This window comes from Neopelma chrysocephalum, unplaced genomic scaffold, assembly GCF_003984885.1.
Source record: "Neopelma chrysocephalum unplaced genomic scaffold, ASM398488v2 Primary Assembly neopelma1_63, whole genome shotgun sequence".
NCBI classification, from domain to species: domain Eukaryota; kingdom Metazoa; phylum Chordata; class Aves; order Passeriformes; family Pipridae; genus Neopelma; species Neopelma chrysocephalum.
The window spans coordinates 10735122-10762818 of record NW_020897720.1 but is presented as its reverse complement, the minus strand read 5'-3'; the positions used below and the strand labels follow the sequence as shown (position 1 = coordinate 10762818).

The window sequence follows — 27697 nt, the reverse complement described above, 5'->3', positions numbered from 1 at the left end:
TCTGGAGCAGTTGGAAAAAGGGGAGATTTGAGCAGCCGAAACCCACTCATTGCTCCTCCCTACCCTCAACCTTTTTCCCTCCCTCCCTCCCCTGATTCAGAGAAAAGAATTGCCTGGATTCCAGGTCAGCACCCGGCTCTTCCTTGCTCAGCTCCTGCGGGCCGATGACTCAGTCCTCGTCGGCGGGATCTGTGGCTCCATCTCCATCCCCGCCTGGCTCCGCTCCCGCCCGGCACCGCTTCACCAACAATGGTGTTGGCCTTGAGTGAGCGGACACGGAGCAGCAGCTCCCTCCACACCCACCAGCGGGGTCAGAGGAGCAGGGAGGGAGTGAAGGGGGGGACCCATCCTTTGTCCCCAGACGGGGGGCTTGGAAGTGTTTAGTGAACACCGAGGGCTGAAGGGGTCATTGCTGGAAGTGGGTGGATGTTCCCAGCCCCGGATCTCCTCAGGTGGATGTGAGCATCCCACCCACGTTCGGTCAGTGCTGAGTAGCCTCAGGGAGAGTTCCCAACTCCTCCCTGCCCAGATGCCCCTGCAGAGCTGGGGATACCCTGTCTGGCCGGAGAGCTTTGATGGGCTCCCAGGGGATACTGCTCCAGTCCCCCGGGATTGTTCCCCATCCCCGAGAGCTCAGTGAGCTGCCCCGCACTCAGCCCTTCCTCTGTCTCACTGCGAGACGTGCGCGGGCGGCGGCAGCCCTTGGCTGAGCAGACCTTGGCTTCCAGCGATCAACAGGAAATGGGAGATGGATTTCTCGGCAAACTGGGCTTTCCATAAACAGTCTGAGGGGCCGACCCGCGACGGCGGGAGCAGTGCAGAGCCAGGGCCGGGCTTTACAGCTGTTTATCACATTTTTCTGCTCTCGTTTCCTCTCTGGCTCGGCAGCTCGAGGTTCCTCTTCTCCCGCATGCAGATCAAGGATGAGTTGAGCACTGTTGGGTGGGCTGCTGCCATTCCCAACTGGGATGGTCCTGCTGGAGCAGGATCAGGGCAGGCAGTGTCCCATGGGTTCTGTGCCATGGTCAGCCTGGGTGCAAGGGGCCAGAGTACCCCTCAACCCTTCCCAAACCTAAACCCAGGCCCTATCAGGTTCGCTTTGCTTTGGAGCACATCAGACCCCACCAGCACACAATCCTCCAATTTCTCGGCAATCAGGACTTAAGAAAATACAAGCTGACCCTGAGGGGTGAGAGAGGACTGGTGGGAGGGGCGATATCGGGCTCTCCGCCTGCTTCTCATTAGCAGCAGCTTGTTCAGAGCTGGCCCCGCTCCCCATCCCACCCTGGTGAGCTCGGCGGCTCCGCTATTTCCCGGTCATTTTTGCCTGTCTCAAAAAGCCACGAGACAAGAGGTCTGAGTGTAGAGCATCCCTCCATCCATCCATCCATCCCTCCTGGCAGGACAGAGCAGCTCCACACCCATGCACCCTCTGTGGCCCATGTAAGTGTCCCCGGGGACTGATCCTGACCCAAGCAGTGTTGCCGGGGGCTGCCCTGTTGCTGTCTCCAAGCCTGCCCTGACCCATGGGACAGCAGGGACTGTGTTTTTGGGAGGTGGAGGTCGGTGCAGGGTGCTGGGGTCAGCCAGCGCATGGGCCTCCCTTGCTGAGCCAAACAAAGGGGCTTTCTTTGGGCTTGGGCTCGGGGGGAGCACGACCCGTCTGGAAGTGAAGCCGCCTGCGTCAGAGGCAGACGGCGGCAGGACGGGGGGGTCTTCCAGAGGGCAGGAAAAGCAGCGGCGGCAGGGCTGCCCCAGAGCCCACGGGGAGCTGCCACCAGGCACTTTGCAGAGACAAGACCCCGGGACTCTCATGCCCCCACCCCAGGTTGCCCACAGTGGGTGGGTGGTGGATGGAGGGTCCCTGAGGGTCCCCGGATGGTGAGTGCCTGAGGCTGATGCACAGCCCGTCCTCATCCTGTGATGCCATCATGCTGCCAGTCCACCAAGCAACCCCCAGCTTTACAAAACACATATTTTTTTGCCTCTGAAGACACGAAAATGCCCCACAGAAAGACGGGAGTGGGCACATAGACAGATGCTGAAGCAAAGAGTGAGACACCTGGCACCACACCAATTTCAGCAGGTCGGGGTGCCAATGACAAGTGCCAGCTCCTGGCTCCTCCCCACCATTCCAGGCAAAGCCAAAACCTTCCCACAAAAGCCAACTGCAACCCACCAGCACAGCAGCAGCTCTGTGCAGCCGTGCAGGCGCTGCTGGCGAGGCCGACCGCGCGTGTTCTGGCACCGGAACGCACATCCTATTTCCACGTGATGGATGTGGAAGAAAATCTGTTTGCCTGCGGAGAGGAGATGTGGATGGTGGATGGGGTTGGGAACGAGGCTGGCAGGGGAACTGGGATGCTGGAATATTGGGCTGGCCAAGGAGGAACACTGCCTGGAAACGGGCTTGGCTGGGCCAGGGCTGTGTTTGGGAGGAAAGCTGGTATGTGGGTGTGTTGGTGCGTGAGGACGTTGGGCTGGGGAGTGTGTCAAAACAGAAGGGTTTGATTTTTTTTTTTCATTTGAAATGGCTTTTCTGATCTCTTGGAATATAAAATTAAACGTTACCAAAATGAAAAGAAAAAAGGGGGAGGGGGAAGTCCTCAGTAACCGTTTCGCCCCACCCTGAAAAATCCCCTTTGCAGTCACATTTTTGCTGCCTTGTTTGTTTTTCAGCCTTGATGTGAAGCTGCAGCTCAGAGGCTTAGATGTCCCTGTGCCATGGCTCTGCCGGCCTCAGGGGGCATTGCTCCCCCTGGGGGATGTACCAGCATGTGGGATGCCAGCAGTCACATTGCCCGGTGTTTGGAGGAAGGAAGAAGCCTTGTGGACATAGCTTGGTACCCACATGTTATGGGAGTGCAACCAGACAGTACCTGATCCTGCAGCAAGGGATGCTTGTGCCCAGGGACTGCGAGCTGGTTCCCCCAGCCCTGCATCCCAGTCCTCAGAGGGAGCAAGGGGACAGTCAGCAAGGCCCAGGGGGGAGATTCCAATTCTAATCATGCTCCAAGAGTGATTTGTGCAGGATTCACTTCTGCAGCTGTAAATCCAAACAGCAGCTTGTCCACAGGCCAGTTTTCTTGGGAAGAATGCTTCCAGCCATGTGGGGCTCTCAGGGCTTCCCCCTGGCCTCCCTGTGGGTACAGGCACAGGTGAGGGATATGGGTGCCAGAGGTGCAAAGACGTGGGGGTCCCTGGCACAACCCCTGCCCCTGCTTGGCTTGGAGCAGCAGCCAAGAAGGATTTGGATCTATATCTTTCTTCCCACAGAATTTACACCTTGGATTCCCATTTTTTATCCTTTCTGGCAGTATTTGGTTTAATTTATGCTGGAGCCTGTGGGATGGCATGGCTGGAACCATCCCAGTTTCAACCACTGCTATCCCACACTGGGCACCACATCCTCTGTGAGGTTCTCCCTGGACCCTCTCATGGTGCAAGGAGCACCCAAGGGGTGCAGATACCAACTCCCCCTTCCCGGACCTGGGAGGGTGCTGGGAGAGCCTCCTCCAGGCCTTGCCAGTCTCCACAACTTCCCATCTCCCTGCCAGCTCCAGGAGCACCCTGAGCCCCAGACCCTGCTGATTAGAGACGTTTAACATTCCTCCCAACGCCGAAGGGATATTTTATCAGTGGGGTTTTTTTCCTGCAGACTATTTTCTTTTCATGAAAACATTAAATGGCCTGAGAGATAAGGAGCAAATTTATAGCAGTTCACACCGAAGCAGCCAACACACTGGCAAGGAAAAAATGCCTTCCCTCCCGCTACCCGCCTTCCCTTGCACGCTCCCCACCCCAGCCGCTTCCTCTCATTCTCTCCAAATTCTCCTGACTCCCACGACAAGCTTGGCTGCCCCATCCCAGCTCTTCCTGCCCTGCAGCAGAGCTTGGTGCAAGGTCACCCACCGAGCCAGGGGCCGTGGCACGAGAAGGTGCTGGCACGGTCCTGCTCATCATCACCCCGGGGATGCTCTTCAGGACTGCTTGCATCCTGTGGCAATGCAGCCCTGTGTCCAGCAGACCTGGATGTGAGGATAGGATCCTGGACCCACCTCCCCTCCTGGCACGTGGACAGATTCAGTCTGTGCAAAGCCTTGCCTAAAAAACAAGCCGGTCTAAATCTGGGTGGATGTTAACTATGGGTCTGGGTGAGACCTCCCAGCCCCCCTCTTCCCTCCCCCAATAAAGCATCCCTTGTTCCATCCCTGCCACTGGGAGCTGCTCAGCAAACCAGTCCTGGGGCTCACAGAGCTGTAATGTTTAACTTACCAAAATCTGCAATAAATTTTCCCAGCGGCCCCCAATCATCTGGCCCCCGTCCGCCAGCGCTGCCGGTTTATGAGCTCTGAAGAGCTATAAAGGCCTTTTACTGGCTGCGTTTTTTATTTCAAATTAGAGTGTGACTGGATAAACACTGGACAAGGTACGGATTTACCGGGCACCCTGTGCAGTGCAGGGCTGGGGGCTCGGGGACAAGTGGAGCTGTGGCTCTGTGGGATGGACGACACGTCCCTTCACCCCGGATGAGTGAGCTGGTACCTTCCATCCCCTGGCTGGCCAAAAACACAAGGGCTGGGGGTGAGCACCAGTGAAGAGCCCCAATGCTGAGGAATCACACAATTTGGTGCAAACAGGGCACAGAGGCAGTTCCCTCCTGTCAAAACACAACTGGAGTTTTGCCACCAGCAGATGTCCTCTCCTGCCCAGGTCAAAGCCATCATCTCTTCTATGGGAATGTAGGGAGGGATGTAGTGCCAGGGACCCCAGATGTCCTTATCCCACACTGAGGTGGCTGGTGGGATCTGTAGGGAAGCACTGCCAGCCACTCTGTGCTTGTCACCTGGAGATGTCCCTTCCCTGCTTGTGGAAGATGGTGTCACCCATTTTACAGGTGCCATGGTCTGTCCCCAGGCACCACAAAAAGAGACATAGCAGGAAATGGGTGAAGAGCATGAGGATATCCCACGTGGATATTTTTCAGCTCTTCCCTGTCAGCACCTTGCTTATTCACTGCTCTGGGGATGCTCTTGTGTCCTTGGCACGTGGGCAGGGAGGGAACATGCCGACAGCCCTCCTAAGCCCCTCTCTGCCACTGTTAGTCACAGCTCCATGGAGCAATGGGGCTCTGCCTTGTTCCTGGGACAGGAGGGATGTTTGGGGTCTCAGACCCCCAAGGATAGTGAGGTCATTTTCCCCCATATCTGAAAAGCAGGGACAACTCTTTTCTGGCCTCGAGGTTGGGGGCTTGGTTACTCTTTTGGAGGGACAAACCCACAGAGAGTGTGATCCTGGGTGAAACCAAGCAGTTTTCCATGCTGTAATTAAGGGTGTCCCCCCTTCCATGGAGGGGTGCCAGGGCAGGGGGGCTGCTTGCTGTGCCCTCCATCCCCCCAGGACAGACACTGTGCCCTGAGCCGAGAGCAGGGCTGTGCTCCCAGCCGCTGCGAGCGCTTGAAGAATATAGGTGGTTAATGCCTTCAGCATGTATGAAATATCCCATATGCTGGGAAACAAAAGGGGCTCTGTGCTATTAAAGTTTCATTTCCCCCCTCCCCTCCTCCCGCCCCTCTCCCCGCCGCTCACCCTGCCCTGCGCGCGCGGCTGGAGCAGAGCAGGCGAGGAGACCCGGGCGCTGCCGGCCCCAGATCCCGGCCGGGACCCCGGACCCGGGCACGGCACGGGGAGCGAGGGCTTGACCACCCCCCTCCCGGGCTCAGCTGGAGCACATGGAGAGCAGCCAGCTTTACTTCCCCGCGGGAGAAAAGGGAAGGGGAAAGAGGTGAGCGTGGCGAGTGCGAGCATCCCCGGGCTCACCAGAGTCGCCCTGGGCTCCGTGGACATCCCACAGGGATGCTGGCTGGGGATGGCTTTTGGTGACCGTGGGGACAGAGTGGTGTCACAGGACACGACCACGGCAACCTCCAGGATGGGGGGGCTCCCGGCAGAGCAGATGGGCTTCCCTGAGAACCCTGGAGTGTTTTCCCCATGACGGGGTCTCTCTTGGCTCGTCTGTCCTGCACGGGATGGGGTGGCACCCTGCCAGCATCCAGCTTGTGCTTGGCTGGGTGAACTGGGGGCTTTGAGGGGTGATCAGCTCTGTTCCCCAGGACCGTCTGGAACTGCTGGGGAGAGGATGAGCAGCAGAGGGGAGAGATGAAGTTGGGGAAGAAGAGGGAGAGGAGTGTCAGGCAGGGGACTTGATGGCAGTAAAAACCAGCCCTGTGCCCTGGGGCAATCCTGGCACCCCATTCGTGTCCCAGCCCTTCCTCGTGGCCAGACCCACGGGGACCCACGGCATTTGTCTCCAGCAGCTCCCAGGGCTGCCAGTGCTGGTCCCCCGGGCTCCTGAAGGGGTTAAGAGAGGAGAGGAAAAGCAGAGAAAGAAAACAGAGTGTCGGGAGAGAGCAGCTCGGTCAGGGGCTGTTTGCACTGGCTTGGATGTGTCCTCGGCATGTTTATTCCTACTGCACAAGCGGTTTTGCCAGAAGGAGAGCCAGACTGCTGAGCTCTCTGCTCACACACACAGGCAGCCCCATCCCAAAATGCTTGGGGACCCCCCTGACTAGCAATGGCTGGTGGTCATGCCTTGGCCTCAGAGAGCTTCAGAGCCCAGCAGAGCACGGGGCTGCTCTCCTGCCTCACATGGACTGGCCGGGCTCTCAGCCTTGGGTGAGCCAGATGGGAAAAAAACTCGTGTCCCAAGGCCACCAGCCTGCTGTGCTGCTGAGGCCAAGGCCTGGGAATGGGCATGTGCTGGGGTTTGGCTGCTTTCCTGTTCTGGAAAGAAAACACTCCCTTCCCCGGGATGCTCTTTGTTTCCCATGGACAGACCCGAGCGCTGCCCATGGGGCTCAGAGGGGCCAAACCCTGTACTTGTGTGCACTCAGTCACTGTGCTGCTAAAATGTCCTTTATCCTGGTCCTGGCAGTCCCCAGGCTGCGTGCATCCATCTCTTCTCTCGGGTCCTATCCTGCCTCCCTGGGATCAGAGCTGGGGACCAAGAGGTTGGCCAAAGCTGTGGGTTTGAGAGCCGGCAGGGAGCTGCTCCCTGTCTCTTAGCAGCACAGTTCTGTTCGCCAGGGAGCTTTAGGGCTTCAGAGATGCTTGGAGATGATGGTGGGGGGTCACAGTGGGGAGGATGGAGCTGCTGGCTTCGGCAAACCTCAGCTGAGCCCTTGGCTCTGCCATTGACCTTGGATCTACATGTTGCCAGGTCACATTCCCTGATCCTGGCAGCCCCAGGTCGTGGCCCTTTGTTTGTCTGTTCAGGGAGAGCTGGGGGAGCTGTGACGATGTCAAACATGACTGTGAAATAAAGCAGTGGCTCACGCTGTGCTGGCCCCCAGGATGGCCCGGGAAGCTCAGCAACCCCTGGACTCCGGGGGGCTGAGATGCTCCGGCTGTCAGTTGTCCCAGCTCAGGCGTCCCTGAATGCTCTGAGGTTGTTTAAACTGGATTTTCAAGCCCCTCTGGGGTTTTCTGCTTAGTTACTGTCTCCTGCTTTATGTCTGCTGAGGCTGAGCTCCCTGGGGCCAACATGGCTTCAGAATGAGCCCTAACTCCACAGCAGGAAAGCTCATCCTGATTATCCCCTGGCTGCAGGATGAGCTCCAACCCCACTGCAGGATGAACCCCAATCCCACTGCAAGGTGACCCCCAAACCGGCCACAGAAGCTGCCCTGTCCTCTCCACCCAAGAATGTTTTTGGCACAGGTAACAACTGGCATCTGATATGCAGAGAAACCCCCATCTCCCCAGTGCTCATCTCCAGGAGTGAGATTTTGTTTAGAGAGAGTTCATCATCTCTCTCCCAGGAAATGTACATTGGCATTGCTTGGGAAAGGGGTGAAGGTGCCACCGTGCCAGCCCACCCTCCTTTTTTTCCCCTCTGGCAGCTGCTGCTGGAGCTCTGAGGGGAAATTTGGGTGTGGGAACTGCTGTGCCAAAGAGCCGGTGGCTGCACAGCCAGGATGTTCCTGCAGGATGGGTGATGAAGGTGAGCTGCCCCAGGCAGGCAGGGATGTGTGGAGCCAGAAGCTGATGGAAGCTGTCTTGCCAATCCAGCTCACTTTGCAGCAGTGCCAGCCCTGGGGCAGCCGTGCCATGCTGCCCAGAGTTTGGTCTTTCAGGTCATCTTCTCTCTTGGACCTCCCTGGTTTTTACATTTCCTTTGAGCTTTGAAAAGGCTGAGCTGCAGTTTTCATCCCTGGCTTTCTGCAGTGTTCTGAGGCTCCAGCAGTGGTGGCCAGGGGTCCCTGTGCACGGCCACCCACCCCACTGACACCTTGGGCTTGCATCAGGCTGAGCTGATGGGACATGGCAGGGCTTGTCAAACCTGGTATTTTGCTCCCCAAAACTGCACTGAGAAGAAGGGCTTGAGGCAGCTGTGAGAGCCAGGCTGGGGTTGTCCTCATCCCCTGGAACGCAGCAGCTGGAGCTGGGGTCAGGGTTCAAGCTGAGCAAAGGGCAGGACAGGCTGGGACCTGCCCTGTGTGGGACCGTGTTGTGCAGTCAGGGAACGGGCAGCTCCCGGGATTGTCTGGTTGGGACCCCCAGGTCAGATGGGCCCCTTAGGGATGATGGGAGGGAGTGGATTTATTTCTGAACCCAGCCAGGAGAGCAGAGCAGGATAAGTGTTGCTTGGCTGGAGTGCACAGGCTGATATTCAATGGATGCAAATCCCAGCGGAGCATCGGGGTTTGTTGGAGCCCCCCAGACTGGGGCTGGGAGGTGGGCTGAGGAAGTGAGTGGGTGTGCTGAGCACCAAAACCTGACCAAAACCCCTGTGGGAGTGGGGGTGGTGAAGCAGGGGCAAACACCTGCTGGGGCTGGGCTGGGGTATCTGTGCTGGGGTACACAATGCATTCCACCCCAGTCTAGCCCAACCTGCACTGTGCTGCCCTCCTTCCTCAGCCCCCCATCCTGCTCCCCAACCCCCTCTTAGCCTCCCCAATGCCTTGGAGCAGAAAGGGGAACTGCCCAGGGAGAATTCCACTCCTCCCTGAGCCTGGAGGGACAAGCCCAGGGCTGGCATGAGGAACCATGCAGGGTGCAGAGGGATGCAATCAGCCCACATCCAGCCCTTCCTTCCAGCATGGGGTGGACAGGGAGGGGACGTGGTCCAGCTGGCCAGGATGCCACTGTCCTCCTCCTCCCTTGCTCTGCTCACTCCTTAATCAGGACAACTCCCCTCATGCCCCTCAGCCCCTGTGCCACCCCTGGTGTTCCTCCTGCTGCCTCTCCCCACCAGATGTGGGCAGGGAATGAGGGCACAGGGCACCCACCTGCTGGGACAGGCAGCCCGTGACCCCACAGGCAGGCTGGGGCAGCGGGGACCGCAGGGGTTGCACGGGGACAGGCGTTCAGGAATGTTGTTTTTTCCATCCCGGTTTCCGTCAAGGTAGTAAATCAGCGCTGCAAAAGGCTTTTGTGTTCCCCAGCACGCTGACGGCTGCTGTGCCTGCCAGCCCTGGCCTCGCCTGCAGGAGCCAGGATGTAGCCATCCCTGTGCACACTCCCAGGGATCCCTCCAGGGACAGGGTCCATCTTGTCATGCCAAGAGAAGCAATCACATCCCAGTTTCCTTGTGCGCCTTCCCTGGACACTGGACCCCCATGGAGAAGGCTTCCCTCCATCCATCCTGCACAGCCCTGCCGTGCCTCTCCTCCTGCCATCCCCTTCCTGCTGGGAGTGCCAGTGCTGTCCTGTGGAAGGATATCAAGGTGGCACAGGGTGACACCACACCGGCCCCAGCCACTCTGGGCTTTGGGGTTTAGTGGTGGGGTCCTTGTGCAAGGGGGTCACCTCACAGGCAGCTCGGCCGTGCCTCCCCCTCAGCACACAGCTCAGCCGTCCTGGCCAGGTATCCAGGGAGCTGTGAGGGATATTGGATTGCAGCAGATGGGGGAGTGTCTGCGCACAGGGCGGCCAAATGCTGCTGGGTGATGGCTACACCCCAGAGGTGTCTCCGGTGTCAGCTGTGAGGGCAGCGCTCCCTTACAGAAAAACAGGAACCTCAGGGATGTGGGATTGCCCTTGGGGGATGCAGCCACCCAGTCTCCTTGTCTGTGGTGCCACTGAGGGAAGGTGCCACGAGGAGAAGGTGCCACGTGGGGAAGGAAGGTGCCCAGCTCCCCCGAGGGGACATTCAGCTGCTGGCATAGGGGAGGTGCAAAGCTCCCTGGATGTATACATTGCGACCGGGCTATTTTGGAAAGGGACAGGGCTGATCTTGTGACTGGAGCTGGGGACTGCAAGTCTGGGCAGCAGCGTCCTGCCTGAGTGACAGCGACCCGCTGCCTGACCCAGGAAACCCGAGAGCCCTCACTGCACCGGGGACAGCTTTCACACCCCTTCCTGGCTTGTCTCATGATGACGAAAACCCAGCGTGGGGCAGGGATGTGCCTGGGAACAACACGGGAAAGCTGGGACAGAGCCCAGGTTGGGGAGCAAATCTGCCCCCCGCTTAATGGCAACTCCATGGCTGGGCCACCCACAGTCCCCAGGGCTGTCCTGGAGGGGCACCCCACTGTTCTACAGCTGTGCCACCTCCTGCCCCTGTGCTGCGTCTGGGACAGACCAGCCCAGGCACCGCAGTCCCCCAGCCGGGTGCTGCGAGCAGATGGAGACGAAGCCTTTCTGCAGACCCTGTCTCCCCCAGGCTCAGCAGCCTGAATGCCAGCAACGCCTGCCAAAAATATTTGTGTGGGACGTGGAAAGTTAACTTTAGTTTTCCTTTTTTCAATAGGAGGGGAGGTGGCAGGGTGTGAGAAAGGCAGGTGGGGGGGCTGTGCATCACCCGCCAGCGAGTGGGCAGGAAGAGAAGCTGAGCAAAAGGTCTCCTTGCTGTCAGATTTCAGCACTTTGTGAATTGAAGAGGGGATTTTTTTTTTGTTATTATTCCCTCCCCAGCACAATTCTGCAGCTTCTCGCAGGGACTTGCTGCTGCCAGGAAGCATGAGGAGCCTCTCAGAGGGGCACGGGGGGCAGCTGCTCTTGGGGCTGTGAGCTGGGCACCGGTGCCCAACTCGGGCATCCTTTGGTGCTTCACCCCTGAAATGGTCCCCAAAATGACCCTCATCCCCCTTTACAATCTTCATTTGCAGATAGTGGCTATCTCAGCCTGGTTTTGTGGACATGGCTGGCGCTGCTTCTCATCTTTGCCAGTGCACCCGAGGCATATATACCCATCCTACCCAGCCGGTATTCCAGCAGATGGGATCAGCCCAGCAGCTTTTGCTAGAGATCCACGTTACTCATAAATATTCCCTTTCTGTGCTGCTTGTAGAGCCCAGGAGCTGTGTCCCAGGGGGAGGGTGGCTGCTCTCCGAAGCGCTGCTGCCATTTCCCCGCCACCGTGCCGGGCCCAGACTGGCCCCCAGGGATGCAGCAGATGCCTGACTCAGTATTTTGGTGGCGTGGGTGGCCCCGTCCCAGCAGCGTGTCCTTGGGGAACACCGCTCAGGTCTCACCAAGGAGGGGTTTGCCTGGGGAACACCGGGACTGTGGGCGTCGCTCCCCAGGATGTGCCCATTTGCAGAAAGCGCTCCCGAATGGAAAGGGGGCGGCTTTGGAAGATGGTTTTCAGGGAGGTACCAGCTCCCCCGGCAAAGTATCAAAGCAGCTACTGTGTAGGATGGGCTTGAGTTGTGCTGCCCAAGAAACCTGCTCCTTAGGGATAGGGTGAGGGAATGGAAGTGGGGAGATGCAGACCCGCTCCGAGAGGATCTCTGCTGACCTGGGCTGGGCTGGACATATTTTTGGCAACTTCTCTTTGTCCTCATTTGAGATAACCCAGCTCCCTCCAGCTCCCTCCAGCTCCAACAACTTGCCATGTTTCTAAGGAAAGATGTGGGTGGCTTCCTGTAACTATTGGGCCCCCAAATTACGTAAAGAACAGGGTGAGATTCCTTTTTCAGAAACACTGACATTCTCCCCCCAGGATTTCTTTGCAAATCTGTGTTGAATAATTGCAGCAGAGCGAGGCAGGAGGAAGGATTTCAGAAAGGGCAGATTTCCTTTGGGCATTCTCCAAAAAATGCAGCCTTGTGTTTGGGAAATGCCCAAGTGCCTGCTTTCAAATCTGCCTTCTTTTCCAAAATAACCTTGCTAAGGATGGGAGAATTTTTGCAGAGAAGCTGTGTGAGCCTCGAGGAAGCTGCAGGGTGTATTCCTGCCAGAGGTGTTGACCTGGTGCCTTTTCTTATTTCATTGAAAAACCTTGCAATAACTCAGGGAGGGAGTTGGGATGGACAGAAACCTCTTTTCCTCCCCAGCTGGCTGTTGGGCTGGGAAATCCATTGTGATCCGATCCGTGTGCCCTGGGTGCTGTGGGTCTCCAGGCAGCAGAGGGCACTTCCCTGGGACCCAGCCTTGCTGTGAGCAGGGCTGGGTGATGCTGTGCTGAGCGGCTGCAAAGGACTCACAGGAATTTCCGTAGGCTGTAACCCATATCCTGTCCTGGGAGTGATGATATCCCCCTCTCCCAGCTGATACCTCATCTGTGTCAGTGCGTGGGCTCGTCATCCAGCAGGATTTATGTTCGACAGGAGGGAAGTAGGTCTGTCTGCTCTTGTCCTGATGCCACATGAGTCACTCAATGGTTAAACCCAGTTTTGTTAGCTGGATGCTGGAAATTTTTCCTTTTTTGTTCCTGATAACCCTGACAAACATCCTCAGGGACTGGGTTCTTCCCTGAATGGTCCCAGCTCCAGAGCTGCAATGGTTCCCCAGCACTCACCACTATTGGGGTGTCCATAGCCACCTTTGGGCTGCCAAAGAGAAGAGAACCAGGCACAGGGCTGCCTTCCCCAGGTGCTGTCCCCAGAGTGAGGAGGGATAGACAAGGGACCTGGGGTGGTGAGCATGGGGTGGAGTTGGGGTGGGGACCTTTCCAAACGAACTTTGCATCTCAGGGAGTCCTTCTTCATGGGGAGCAGTGCTGGAGCTGGAGCTCAGGCCGGGGTTGTCAGGAGCTGCTCCAATGTCTGGGGCCATAGGAAATCAGTGTGTGCACAAGCATCCTCAACGCTCCCCTTTCCCTTCACACAGGTCCTGGGATGCTGGTCATCTGCCTGCAAAAAAAGAGAAATTCCTGCAAAATCCTTCTTCCTGACCTGTCTCCCCTGGCCAGATCCCTCCTGTTGGGTCTCTGAAAGTTGCCTGATCCAGTGACATCGTGCCTGGTCCTCCTGCCTGCAAGAGGAGTAAAGCCGAGCTCGTGCCCAGCTCCCTCTGTCTCAGACACTGCCCATGCTCTGAGGGGGCTGACAGGGAGGATCCAGCCCCCTGGCCCTGTGGAGTGGGTTGGCAAGGCTGTGGAGTGGCAGTGAAGGAAAGTGGTGAGGGCAAGGCTCCAGCAGTCCTGCCTCCACCCCCAGCCTGGCTGCCCTGTGCCCAGCGAGGCTGAGCAGACCCCCTGTGTCTGTGGGATGGCCGAGGGGGACACTGAGGGGGACAATGGCTGTTGGCAGGAGAGGGGGAGCAGAGGGGGGCAGAGATACCATCAGCTTCAGGGTGTTTCTGCTTCAGAGCCAGGGGAGCAGCAGAGATGGACTGGACTGCTGGGAGGGAAGTCAAGTGGGAGCTGCCAGAGGGAGCCGAGGGAGCCCAGGGAGCTCAATGGGGATGCACCACATCCCACACTGGATGGCAGCAGCCTGGCCTTGGCAGAAGAGCCTGCAGCCCCCTGCAAGTGCCCTGGCTCTGCCCCAGAGCTGCGCCCCACAGCAGACAGCCCCACAGCCAGCCCCAGCCAAGAGTGGAAAGTGGTAAAGATCCAACGGGTCCTCATCAACCCTGACACTGAGCCAAGGAAAGCAGGTAAGAGAAACCCCCTTGGGCCACTGTCCCCCACCCAGAAAGGCGCTGCTGTGCTCCTGCTGGGAACACCCAGCCCTTCCCAGGGCAGGACCTCCGTCGGGTTAGAGGTCCCAGGCTCCCAGCAGAGCTGCTGGGACTATTTTAGCTTGAGATGATCTCTCTGGCCTTAAAAATAAGGAGGAATCTGTGGCTTTTCTCGGGAGGGGGCTGGGAAGGCAGCAGACGGGTTCCCACCATCTCCAAGAACTCAACCCATCCCAAAGTGGGGCATGAACGGGGTGGAATTCCCAGCCTTCACCCCAGCCATGGGGCTTGGTGGGACCATGCCCAGAGCAGGGTGGTCAGGACCAGCTCCTGGGGCTCTGCCTGGGACAGGGACACCTCTCCCCTATCAGCTAGGGGTGGCCAAGCATCCCTCACATGGCTTGGGGCCATTTCTGTCAGCCCCTGGTTTAAAAATTAAGCGCTTTATTTCAGGTCAGTTGGTTCCTACAATGCTCTCTGCCATCGCCTCACTTCACAGCCTGTGTCACAGCCTGCCATTCCTCTCTGCCCGTGACTGTCCCTTCAGACGCGGTGACACAAATACAGGCGCATATCTAGGGTTACTGTGGCTGCTCCCATGCCTGGACCTCCCCACCTCCATGTGGGAGATGCTCCCACAGAACTCATCCTCTTACAGGCCTTGGATCATTTTTAAACCCTGCTTCCATCCCTCTTTCTATTTTGCTCCTGCCCAGCTGTTATCTCAGCTGCCACACGGCGCTGAGGCAGGTGTGTCCCTGTCCCCATGGGATGGTGTTATCGGATGCTGCTGCTCAGCTCAGAGTGTGGTTTTCCCAAAGCAGCTCCCAGGGTGGGGTGAGACCGACTGGGGATGCTCGACATGAACTCGGTGCCCAGAATCCCTCCCCTGCCTTTTTGCAGGGTCAGACATCCTCCAAACCAGCAGCTCTTGGATGGGACACAGGCTGGGAAGCTCAGCCAAGCCCTTTTGGCTCACGGCTGCCCCAGCAGCATCGTGTTTCAGGGCTCAGCACACAAACCAGATGGACCCAAATAGTCTTCCCATTTCTCACTGCTCTGGGATGGCAGATCTGCAGTGGGGAAAGGTCAGGCCTGACTCTGTCCAGGCTCAGCATTTTCCTAACCCGCGCCACCATCCAGCACTTTTGCTGCCAGCCTGGAATTTTAAAGTAACTCAACAGGTTTGTTGGAAAGAGTTTGTCTGTCCCGTTTCCTCCCCCTCCAAGTGAGATCACCACCAGCCACTGCCTGCGGGACCCGTCAGACTTTCCAGAGCCTCCAGGCAGGATGTCACTGAGGGTCCTGAGTGCCGGGAGCAGCTCCGAGACCTTGCAGAAAGCCTGCAGGTTTGGGAAAGAGAGGTTTGGTTCAGTGCAGAGAAGGGAGGGAAGGGCAGGTGCCCTTGTAGGTGCTGTTCGAGGCTGTCCCTGCAGCAGGGTGTTTGCAGGAGCATCCCTGGGAGATGTCAAGGATTTGCTCTTCTTCTCCTTAGCTGGCTGGGGGTACAGGAGCTCCCACAGCATCCAGCTTCTGCAGGAGAAAAGGGTGCATCCATCCGCACCCAAAGTGATGCAGGGCTGGCCCTGGGAGCTGGGAGCCAAGCGGGTGCCCCGCCTCGAGCTGTGTGGACCCACCCAGGCGGGTCCCAGGTGCCCCTTTGGTCCCCATCCAGCAGCCCAAGGCCAGGCTGGCTGCTCCCAAATATCCGGCATGGCGGCCCGGACTGGTTGGCACCTCTTGGGGCAGGCTGGGGAGTGCAGGTGCCCCGGGTAGAGGCAGAGGCTGGGAGATGCAGGAGGCAGGACTGGTTTCTCTGTCTGGTGTGCAAATAAACGGAAGGTTTCGCTCCCTGGGGGCTGCCGAGCCAGTGCCAGGCTCCCTCAAAAACCAGAAAAGCACAAAAAAGCACAGAGGGGCAGGAAGAAAGGAAATTAGAAAGGCAAAAAATCAGGCCAAGAGCTCGTCCTGCAGCGTGGACAGGCTGGTCTCACCCACAGCACTGCCTGGCAGTGAGGTGCTGGAGGCGAGAGGTGATGCTGGCTCCCCAGGGATCATCTTGCCCAGGACTGTAGTCCCCTTGTCACTCGGAGCAGACCACCCCTGGCAGAGGGCTTTCTGTGCTCTTCCCAGGAGGTCCCCAGGGCAGTGACACCGGTGCTGGATTTTTGCCGCTCTCCAAGTGCCTCAAACCTTTAGGCACTGGGGAAAACTACGGAAAGGGAAATCCCCACGTCCCCGACAGCGTCTGAAACGTAAGGTGCTGCGGGTCCCCAGCAGTGCTGGGAGGAGGGAAAAGAGGGTAAGAGGATGCTCAGGGCTGGGTAAGAGGAATTTGCAGGGCTGGGAGAGATGGATGCCTCAGGATGAGACAAGGGGATGCCCCGGGCTTAGAAGGGGATGCACAGAGCTGGGTAAGGGGATGCCCCGGACTGGGAAGGGAATGTCGCGATTGCTCTCACCCCGCAGCCGGCTCAGGCTGCTCAGGGCAGACCCAACCGGGACGAGAAGCGGCGGAGCGGGGACACCGGGGGCGGTGGGACGGCTGCCGGTGTCGCCGGGGAGGGGGACCCGTCCCGTCCGGTCGGTCGGTCGGTCGGTCCGTCGGGGCGGGCAGGGGCAGGGGCAGTGACGGCGAGACCCGCCAACCCCCGGCCCCGGCCCCCGCCCGCCGCCCCCCCGGGCCCGCTCCGAGGGCGGAGCTGCCGCAACTTTCCTGCCCGCCGCCTCCTCCCCGGTGCAGTCGGGCTGCGCGGGGCGGCGGCACCGGCACCGGCACCGCGGGTACGGTCGGGCTGGGGGAGCTCGGGGGCAGCGACCGGGGGGCGCCGGGCGGGGGCCGGGGGGGCCGGAGGGTGCAAGTGCAGAAGTGACGGCGGGGCGGGGGTGGTTGGGTGGGCGCGCAGAGGGGGGGGCAACGCGGGTGCTGTGATCTGGGGGTATCCGGGGGTGCCGGGCGATGGCAGCGCGCAGGGGGTGCAGAGGGCTCCGGGGGTGCACAGGGGTTCCGGGAGTACATGCTCAGAACCCCCCGTGGGTGCCGTGGTGGGCGAAGGGTGGGTGATGGGGGCGCACACACAGCCGGGGCTGAGCAGGGTTTCTCTCTAGGAATGAGCGGGGCAGGTGTCGGTTCCCTCTGCCCGCACCCGGGTGTCCGATGTGGGGCGTGGGAGGCACAGCAAGGAAACACGGGGGCATGTGGGGGGATGTGGGGGTCCCCCTGGGGCAGGGTCGCACCTCCCAGCTCTGCAGGACGTCTTCCCAGGCGATGTCCCCTGCCCCCTACGATGGGGACATGATCTCCCCTGGCCATGCCACCCATGCTGGGGACACGAGGTCTGTCCCTCGGCTTGGCAGCCAGCAGGATGGATCCCTTACGGATTGTGCAAGGGAGAGGAGAAGGCCCCGTTTCATTCCGCTCCCCTCCCGGCTCCGTGCACCCGACAGGGACACACCGAGCCTTTTGACCTTCTCTCGCCAGGCCAGCGCTGCTGGCTCGGGGCACCAGCCTGGTGGGGCTGTCACTGGGTCCTGGCAGCCTGGGATGGGTCACAGCGAGTTCAAGCACCAGTGGGCACAGAGGGCTGGGACCCCAGGCAGGATGTGGTCCCTGGGGTACCTGGCCATAAGACAGGCTGGCTCTGCTGCACTCTGGATGGATGGGTGTCAGGGCAGCCAGGAGGAGGTCTGCCTGGCTCCAGCCCCCTTTTCCGAAGCTAAAAGCTTAAGTTTTGGCTGGCTGGGAGAAGGTGCATCCTCCACTTTTGCAGTGCAACAGCCTCTTCTTGCCCAGTGTGGATGCATGCAGGGCTGAGGCTGTTCACTGCACCCCCCTGGAAGGTGGGGGTGGGCAGGGGCAGCCTGCCCCCATTCAAACTTAATCCCACCACCCTCTTCTCCTCCTCCTGGGTGGGAGATGGGTGCCCCAGGATTCGCTGCTTGGAGACCGTGGGGCCATTTCAGTAGGATTTGGGTGCTGGCTGGGAGCCGGGGGGAGCATGGGGAGGCAAACAGCTCCAAATCCAGCAAAGCCCTTGCGAACAGAGCACAGGGAAAACTTGCAAGCGCATTGAATTTTCTCGCTGTGCCAGATTTTGTCTCTGGCAAAGGCGCCTGTCAGGAGAGGCCCAGCTCGGAGCGTCCTGCCAGGCGGGCAAGGTTGGTCCCACCACGGCACCCACTGCCTGAGCCAGAGCTTTTTGGGTCTGAAGGGCCAGTGTGGGTAAAAACTTCATGGAGGTGTTACATATGGGTTATAGGAGGGTTGGAAGCTGGGAGTGAGGCAGAAAATTGTCATCTTTTTATCCATATGCTTGAATCATATACGTTTCTAGCTAGCTCGACTGCCTGTCTGTGCTACCCACCGTGTTTTCCTAGCAGCAGATTATTTGGGATAACTCTGGGAGCTGGAGGGAAATGTGTGCTCAGACTTAAATGTGAGTTGGTGCACATTGCAAAAAATCCTGCACAGCTGTAGCTGGGGCAAAGGGCCAGTTGGCTGCTCTGCCAAAAAACCTGCTTATATTTCCTCGGTGTCCAAAGCCCTCAATGTTTGGGTGAAAACACTAGATCTCTCCTCCCCAGAAAGCCTGGCTATGAATGTTTGTTGGGGTTCATGGCGGGTGACACAGCACCACGTCCCTCTGGACGTGGGGTTTGTCTTGTTTTCACTCCTGGTTTTGCCAGTGAGATTTTGTCAGCAAGATGCACCATTTGGGTTGACCCACAGCAGCCAAGGAACTTTTGAAAAGGGGGAAAAGCACCTGCTGGTTATGGATGGTGAGTGGTGTGCTGTGCAAAGGAGGATTTGGGGTTTCTGATCTGTGTCCTGCCGGTGGGTGGTCCGGTGGAACACCCTGAGCATGGCCAAGATGGGCTGCAGCACTGGGATGGCTGAGCATCCAAACTCGGAGCAGGCTGGGGACAGAGTGAAGACTTTGGAGTCACCTGCCAGCTCTGACTCCAAGATTTCACACGGCCTGTTGTATCCTGCTGGTCCCACTGGGACTTGGGTACCTTTTGGCTTCTCCATACAAGGACTTCTCACCATGTACAGCTTCCAAGTCACTGTTTTCCTTCCTGTGACATCCCAGCCACATTGAGATCATCAACTTCCACTGAATCTGTCAGTTCAGCAGGCCCTAGAGTATCTCCCCTCCCTGAAATTTGGGTCCAAATCCTCATTCCATTCCAGCTGTTGGAGTCCATCTCAGGGCAGGATGGGCCACAAGCTATGTCTGATACATCTTCACCTTCATTTGGGGTCAGATGGTGACTCCTGCCTTTCCTGGCTGGGCTTCAGACATTCTGCAGTAGCGCCATTCAGGGGGATCCATCCTTTGCATGGAATGCTGAGCTGGAAGGAATTTTTTTTTCCCTATCTGGTCAGGAAGGGAGAGCAACAAAAATGCCTTTCATCACCTTCGTCATCCTTGCTCTGGGGGAGAGAGCACTGTACGTGCTGTGGGAAGGATGACTGACAGCTCGGTAAGAAGCTGTTAAACCCTGCATTTGGGGGATGTTCTGGAAGTCACCCCTGGAGCAATGGAAAACCTACGGAGCAAGTGCCTATATAAACATATAGATAGAGATCTATAGGCTCCTCTGGCTGGAATTGATGTGCGTTGAACTGGAATAGCACTTGGGGTGCTCACGTGTGCCGGGAGTCCAGCAGCTGTGCAGGGCACAGGGAGTGTGTCCTTCTCCAGCATCCCCGGATCACAGGCGACCAAACATGGACCCCATGTGGGGGCAAAGAAGTGGAGAGGGCTGGTGGTGCTCATTGTGTTGGAAGATTTGGAGGGGGGAGATGTTTCCATCCTGAAGGACAGTGTCATGGCAAGTACAGTGGGAAGGAAGGAAGGAAGCATGGAAGAGCACAAGAAGAGCCTGTCACGCTTCAGATTTTGGACTGGACTCCCGTTAATGGGCGGAAACCCCAGTGCTGCACGAGCCCCCGGTGCCCTTGGCCACACATAGTTTTACTTTCGCCTCCTCCCCGCGCTGCTCCAGCAGCCCCACACCCCTCCTCCTCCTCCCCAGCACCTGGACATTCTCAGCGAGTTCAGCTCCCTCACGCCTGCCTGGGGCTGGGGAAAGGAACCAGCCAGGCTCCCAGCTGGCAGGGGATGGTGGGGAAGGAGGATGGGAAACATCATGTCTGGGAGGGGAGCGAGGGGTGCAGGAGCTGCCCCAGGTGGCAGGACCCCTCCAGCCAGCATGGCAGGTGGATAAAGGCTCTCACACTGGGATGAATAACCTAATCCCACAGCTCAGGCTGGAGCAGGGAAGGGAGATCTCTGCAATTTCCTCTGGACTGCCAGAGGCTTTGGTGCTCTTCATCCGTGTGATAAAAATTGAATGTGAAGAGCAGTTCTTAACCCCAGCATCCCCCGTAGTATCCTGAGGGATTAATTTCCAGTGGACTCGGGTGGACCAGCCCAGGAATGGTGGATGCTGGCTGAGCAGGGGCAGAGAAGCTGCTGGAAGAGTGAAGGGGTGCATATGGATGGGAATGGATTCTAGATAGAGGATTTCAGGTGGGGGACTCCACCCTGCAGCACATCCTGGCCCAGAGTGATGCCCATGCCTGGGATGGGGATACCTGGGGGCAAAATCCCAGGGGACAAATCCCAGTGTTGGTCCTGGCTACACGGGAGTGTATCTAGCAGCCAGTCCAAGCAGGAAGGGGCTGGCCAAGAGCTGAGTCATTCCTCCAGCACGGAGGAGATCCCCCAGGGCCCCTCCATTGCTGTTAAAAGGCAGTAGCAGGAGCGAGAGGCTGCGAAATGGCTCCGCCGAGAGCTCGGCTTCTTAGGCAGCCCTGGCCTCCGAGGGAGCCGGGATGCTCAGCTCGGAGCACGAAACCCGCAGACATCTGGAGCCTGTGGCTTGTTTCTCAACGGCTCCTTGGCCGTATTTCTGCTCCGTTTCGGAGATAAAGGCGGCGAGGGTGACCCCGCGGCGCGGGGCCCGCGGTGCTGGCCGCCCTCCAGCCAGCCCGGACGGAGGAAACCGCGGCCCCGCTCTGCGCCGCCGCCAAAGCAAACAGAAATGGGGTGTTAAACAATGCCGGGCGCGAACCGGGGGGGATGCTGGCCACCGGCATTGCCCCTGCGGACGGGCTCCTCATCTCCAGGAGAGTTTCCACTGGCATCTCTGCCTCCTCTGCTCTGTGCCCAGCCAAAACCCTCCTGTCAGGCAGCCTGGAGGCTTCATCCAGGGCATCCTGCGCGCCTTAGCGGTGTGTAGGGACTTGATGGGTGTTGAGGGAGGTAGGAGGGTAGGAGAAAGAGGTGCCCAGCTTCCAAGAGCCCTCCTGCTTACCGTGGGCTTGCTGGAAGGATTTGGCTTAGTCATCTATCCCTTCCCTCGCTGGTAGGCTGAGCCACTGCTGAAAATATCCTGGAAGGCTCCCAAGCGGCACAGAAGGCAAGAAAATCAGAAACACATGAAGGAAGAGAAGACGGGAAGGGATGGGAAGAGAAGGGGAGCAGGGCTCGGGGCAGCCTGGCCACCCACCTCCCTGCTGAGGCTGGAGCAGGGACACCCATCACAGCCATCCTGGCAGCCTTTGGATGGGGGGCTGGACCCTCGGTGGGTGCGGGTGTGATGCTGATGGTCGGCACTGGAGTCTGTGCCCAGCAGTGGCCTCGTCAGGACTGAGGACGCTGCCCTTCCCACGGGCACTTTGGAGTGAGCTCGTAGGAAATTGCTCACCCTGAGAAAATGTGTTCCCGGCAGCTCCATATCCTCTCAGTCTTCGGGAAGGGCTGGTGCCCTGACCTTTGGCCAGCACAGGAGAAGCCCAGCGGCACTCGGCTGCTCGCCACGGGGTTTGTGCCAGGCTTTTAGCACGTTGTTTTTAGCACTTGTGTTGAGTCCTGAGGCGGGAGGGTGGCTCCTCGCTGTGTCGGTGTCTGTGTCCAGCTGGTCAGGATCTGCACAGCTTCTGTCAGCTGCTGCCATCTCGTGTTGCCCCGTGCATCAATCCCCCAACGGACTGGCCCCCAGCCTTGCCATGAGGTCATGGCAGGCTGGCATCTCCCTGCTGACCTCAGATTTATTTTGGGGCTCAGAATGGCAGGATTTGGGGTGAGGGTCTGGGGGAGACACACACACACTGACCTCTTCCCTGCCCACTGCCTCCACAAGCCAGGGCCAAAGCCGTGTGATCTGCAACCGGAGACCTGCCGAGCCCTCAGAGAAATCCCATACTGTCACCATGGTGGGTGCACAGAGCCCAGATGGAATATGGGGTGGGATAGGGGGAAAGGTCCCGAGTGTCCCTATGTGTCCCTTGGGCTTTCCCATCTGTCCAAGCATCTTGGTGCTCCTGCCTTCCCCCAGCTGCCAGGAAAGGAGTTGGAATGCCAGGGGATACCTGGAGGAAAGGCTACCAGTCCTGGGCAGGGAGGGCTGAGACCCCACATCCCCACTGAGCCCCCCTAACCCCTCTCTCCCTTCTGTTCAGGTCTCTCCCGCAGCGCCAGCCTCTCGGAGAAGGAGCTGAAGGAGGCGAAGGCGCGGAGCCAGAGGATCGCGGCGCAGCTCACCACGGCGCCCGGCCCCAGCTCCAAGGGCGTCCTGCTCTTCCACCGCCGCAGGCAGCGCGTCGACGGGCTCACGGGGGCTGGGAATGGCGGGGGGCTGCTGCTGAGCCCCGCGCCCCCGCCCCGGCAAGCGGCCATGGAGGACGGCGAGGGGCAGGGGATGAAGGCGGAGCCTGACCAGCCCGGCAACCCGGGAGAGAGGATGCGGGCAAATGCACCCCCGTGCCAGGAGCCGCCTGCTGAAGCCCAGCAGGTCCCACTCAGCGTCTACCTGAAGGAGAACATGGCATCGGCCACCAGCAATGGCGTGCAGGAGCAGGCGGCCAGTGGGATGGAGAGAGGGATGGAGGGGCTCGGGGATGCAGGAGCCCCTGCAGGGCTAAGCATGGCACCTGTTACCCTGCCACAGCACGCTGAGGAGGGGAAAAACATTGATGTGCCCAATGAGGTGCCCGGTGAGGTGCCCAGTGAGGTGCCCAGTGCGCCAGCAGGGACAGCCACAGGGATGGCATCCCCAGGTGGCCAGCAGCAGAACGGGGTGCAGGGCCGGCAGTACTACGAGGTCCATCTCACCCTGGCCAAGCCCAAGCCTGTGAAGAACCGGACAGCCAGACCCTTTGGCACCCAGACGTCCCCCACCAGCAGCCAGCCAGCGGAGGAACCCCCTGCCCCGGAGCTGCCCCCACCACCCACATACGTGGAGACCCTCAGCAGCCCCCCACCGCTCACCCGTGTCCGCTCCCCCCCTGCCTACTCGGCCCTGTACCCCCCTCAGGAGCAGAAGATGCTGCCAAGTCCCCTCCTGGGCTGCGGGGTGACTGGACCAAACCCCTTGCCCAAAACGGGGATCCTGGAGGAGTCGGCTGCCCGGAGAGGAAGCAGAAAGTCCATGTTCACCTTTGTGGAGAAGCCAAAACTAGGCCCCAATCCTGACCTGCTGGACCTGGTTCAGAGTGCAGACAGCAGAAAGAAGCAGAAAGATCAGGGAGAGCCCAGTGCAGAGGATGAGCCCTTTGTCCTTGGGGCTGAAGCTGCCAACTTTGTCCCCAACAGTGCAGCCAGGAGTGGGCACCACCTCCCGCCAGCTGAGGATGCTCCGGCATGGTCCTCCTGCCTCAAGTCTCCCACCATCCAGCCCAAGCAGAAGCCACAGCCCAGCCACATCCTCAGTGAAGCGAGAGGGAAGGGGGCTGAGCTCTTTGCCCGCCGGCAGTCCAGGATGGAGAAATTCATCATCGAGGCTCCTTCCCAGCCTGAGCTGCTGCGGTGCCCATCGCCCACCATGTCTCTGCCTCCCTCCTGGAAATATGACAACAATGCTTACCTGTCACCCATGGTCTCCAGACGCCCCTCCAAGAGTCCCTCCAGGCCCTCCAAAACCCCCCCTGCGTCTCTGTATGGCAGCAACCTGATGGAGAATGAGGTCTCCCAGAAGGAGCTGGAGATCTCCAAGCACCAACCCTACCAGCTCCAGTCCTCTCTCTTCATCCTCTCCCCATCTAAGGGGCCGTCAAGGTCCATGCCCCAGGAGATGCCTCCACCCAGACCCTCTCTTCCAGATGCCTACCCCTACCCCCAGCAAGCCTCCTGCCCGACCTCTCCATTGCCTCCTTCCCCTGTTTGGCATCCCCCTGTCATGCCCAGTGCCAGCCAGGCCACCTCCAGCCCCTTCCCTGTCACTGCCGGGGCTCTGCCCCTGACTCACGAGAGCCGTGCCAGTCCCGGAGCCCCGGCTGAGGTGCTCCTGGCCTCCCCGTGCCGCCTGCTGCCGCCCCGGGGGAAGGCGGGATTCCAGGCACCCCGGCCCTCCTACTCCACCAGGAATGCCGGCATCGAGCCCCAGGTGTGGAAACCTTCTTTTTATTACAAGTAGTGGTGGCGGAGAGAAAAACACACGGGGGTCGTAGGCTGAGTCCTCCCTAACTGCTCACGGGAGCACCAAAAGCCAAACCAACCACAAAAAAAGGGGGTAAAAAGAAAAGGAAATAGAAAAAAGAAGTGGCTGGGAGGCTGCAGTGCTGGGACAGTGGGTGGCAGGCACTGCTGATCCCCCAGTGAAATGGGAGCTGAGGAGCCCCGGGGAGGCAGCAGGAGTTGGGGCATAGAGCCCACAGGATCCCAAACAGCCATCAGGAGCCTGCCTGTGCTGCCGGGGGGCTGACGGTGCTTTCTCTCTTCTCTCACCTGGAAACTGTACAGAGCATCACACCTCTGGCTCCCTCCTTTCCTCACCTCCCGCCTTTCCAGCGCTCAGAGCTCTGCCTGCTCATCTGCACTCCCTCTGTCCTGCGGCTCCTCTCGGCCTCCTACCAAAGCAAACCTGGAGGGGACACCCCACCTTTCCACCTCACTGTGCTGCTCCTGGCTCTTCTGCTGCTCCTTCAGGATCTGTCCTCATTTGCTTCCTCATTGCGGAGGAAGAGCTGCATCCCTCGGGAACAGTAAAGTCCTGTGGTGCCAGGACAAGGGACACTGTGGAGTGCCTGTCCCTCCCTGGGCTCAGTGCTGGAGCTGGGGCGGGCAGTGCTGTGTGGCATGGCTGGAAGCAAGGATGTGCTGGGATGAGGAGGGTGGTGAGGGCAGGGCTGCTGGGTGATGCTCAGCCTGGGGCTCGTGGTCCAGCCGTGCCTCTGCCCATCCCTCACTCCCACCACTCTCCCCACGGTGCCAAGTTGCCTTTTGACTGTGCTTTTATTTCTCTTGCATTTTTCTTTTTTCCCCTCTTTCTGAATACACTCTCTGCGCTGTCACACCTGACTCTTCTCTTTTCTGCCGTCTGGGGAGCAGTGCCGGGCAATGGACACCTGGGGTCTCCAAGCATCCCCCAGAGGGAGGCTTTAGGAAGCTGCAGGTAGTGAGAGGGCCTGGGACGTATTTTGGGCAAGGAGGATTAATGGCAGGCTCAGCCTGCCCCGACCTCCTTGACAGGCAAGGGGGTGAAGAGTCAAATGCGTTTTGGGGAGCCCTTACAGGGGTGCAATGCATGAGGAGGCATCCCCAGCTCCTGTGGGGCTGAGCCAGCGTGAATCTTACCCTGGCACCCCTTCTGCTGCTGTCCCCCTGCTCTGTCCCTTCGTCCCCCCGAGTGGGGGTCACTAACCCGCTCTCTGTCCCTCTCCAGGACAGGCGGTCGTCCCTCCCTGCATCGCCCACCTGGACGCCCCGGCTGGCGCGGCGCCCGGGCAGCCTGGACGGCTGGGCCAGCCCGGCCTCGGTGCCCGAACTGGATGAGGGACCTCCCATGTCACCTCCATGGAGCGAGAGGTCCCTGTCCCCGCTGCGGCAGGACGCGGACCCCCGGGCCAGCCGGCAGATGCAAGCGCGGCTCGCCAGGAACATCATCAACGCTGCCCGCAGGAAGAGCTCCTCTCCCAAAGCCGTGGGGCTGGAGGGCTCCCGGCCCTTCACCCCCATCTCCGCCGGTCCCCCCAGCCTGCCCCAGTCCCCCCGGCTGGGGCCCAGAGCGCCGGCACTGCAGGCTGCCAGCAGCGTGCTGGGGAGCCTGGGCAGCCCCTCGCCCACCCACAAAAGCCCCTTGCGATCGCCCCGAGCAGGCAGCCCCCAGTTCTGTGCCTCCCCCGGCATGCCCCGAGCCGCCTGGGCAGAGGGTCGCCGGCTCCTGCTGCCACCCAGCGCGTCCTCCTGCCCCGTCCCCAGGCTGTCCCCCATCCCCAAGAGCCCCCTGCCATCCCCCGTGGTGGGCGGGCGATCCCCAGCCAAGCGCTGCACCTCCCGGTCCCCGACGGACTCGGACGTCTCCCTCGACTCCGAAGACTCGGGGACCAAGAGCCCGGGAATCCACAGCTTCAACCTCTGTCCCCGGGGCTGGACCGGCAGCCTGCGGCTGAAGACGGGGGGTCTGCCCTCGGGGGCCCCTTGCACCTCCTAGATGAGCCAGCCCCAGCCAAACCACCCCCTTCCTGGACCTGTCAGCCTGACCCGCTGACCCCCCACACAAGGAACACCCCAACCCTCGGGGCTGAGGTCCCCAAAACCCAGTGTCCCTGCGGAGCTGCCGCAGCCCCTCGGTGTGCCAGCGGGGTCAGGTGCCTCCTGCTCGCCCGCCATCCCGTGGCCCTGCTCTATTTTTACCACCCTAACCTTTCTGGGCAGGACCGCGTGGTCAGCATGGAGGAGCAGGCGGTGGGGAGAGCCAGTCCCCTCCCTCAGCAGCCCCTGCCCACCAGCCAGCCCCCTCCCGCATAGCCAGGATGGGATGGGCTCGGTGGTCCCCTGTGAGCCCCCTGTCCCCAGCTCCCAGGTGTTACCCTGGGGTGTCACTGCAGCTCTGCTTTGCTGGGGTGGCACAGCCACCATATCCAGCAGGGGTGGGCAGTGTGCCACGACCGGGTTCCCTCTCCCAGCCTCCAGAGCTATCCAGTTTCAACTGAAAACAGATTCTGGGGAGGAAAAGTTAATTTTTTATTCCATCTCCCCAGTTCTTCATTGCTTTTTTTTTTTTTTACTTTTGACTCCTTCTCAAAGAAATTCTCCCAAATCCTTCCTTCCCTGGTGATCAAAACGAGCCAAAGTTATTTATTACCACGTTAAGGGGACTGTTTATAGGTGTCCTCCTGTTCTCCCCAAACAAAGAGGGACAGCCCCATCCTGCACCTGTCACTGTCCCCATCCCCTAACCCTCATCCTCACCCTGGCAGGATGGAGGCACACACAGGAACTGATGGGCTCTGTGGCAGCCAGGGCAGGTGGGAAGAGATGAGGGGCTGTGGTGGGGCTGAAGGAAGTGGTACATGTTGCAGAGGGTTTGAAGGAGGTGTCAGCACAGGAGACGATGCTGAGAGTGTCCCCATGGGGATGAGTCGGTGTCCCCACTTCTTGATGAGACCAGCACTGGAAAAGAGTTTGAGTTTGGGCTGCCAGAGCTCTGACACGTTCCCATTCAGGGAGCCCCAATCACTCCTTCCCATTCCCCAGGACACACTGTTGGAGTCAGCCCATCCCTGTTCCCTGGAGTACCTCCACCCTGCAGTCTGTTCTTCCTGGAACACAGCCCCCCATTCCCAGGACATATCTCCCACCCTCACTCCACCAGCCACCATAACCCGCCTTCACCACGCCGCTGTATACCCAGCTCAGAAATAAACTGCCTTTATCCCACCCAGCCTAGCTCTGATCTGTCCCCCAGGTGGCCTGGGAACACATGGCACATGACCACCTCCTGCTGCTGCTACGCGCCCACCATCCCTGTCCCCAGGGGTCAGCCCTGCTCCGTGCCAGGGTGACGGCATCCCCATCCCCGTGGGTCAGCCCTGCTCCATGCTGGGGTGACAGGT

The 27697-nt window shown here is 59.6% G+C and overlaps 1 protein-coding gene across 1 annotated transcript; it reads left to right on the top strand.

The window, feature by feature from the left end:
* Positions 1 to 164: 164 nt before the first annotated feature.
* SYNPO (synaptopodin) lies at positions 165 to 27521 on the top strand. Its single transcript, XM_027682812.1, has 5 exons — positions 165 to 265; positions 889 to 942; positions 13661 to 13827; positions 22325 to 24246; positions 25525 to 27521. The coding sequence occupies exons 1-5, from the start codon at positions 165 to 167 to the stop codon at positions 26290 to 26292; spliced, it is 3012 nt and encodes a 1003-aa protein (XP_027538613.1). The 3' UTR covers positions 26293 to 27521.
* The last annotated feature ends 176 nt before the right edge of the window (positions 27522 to 27697 follow it).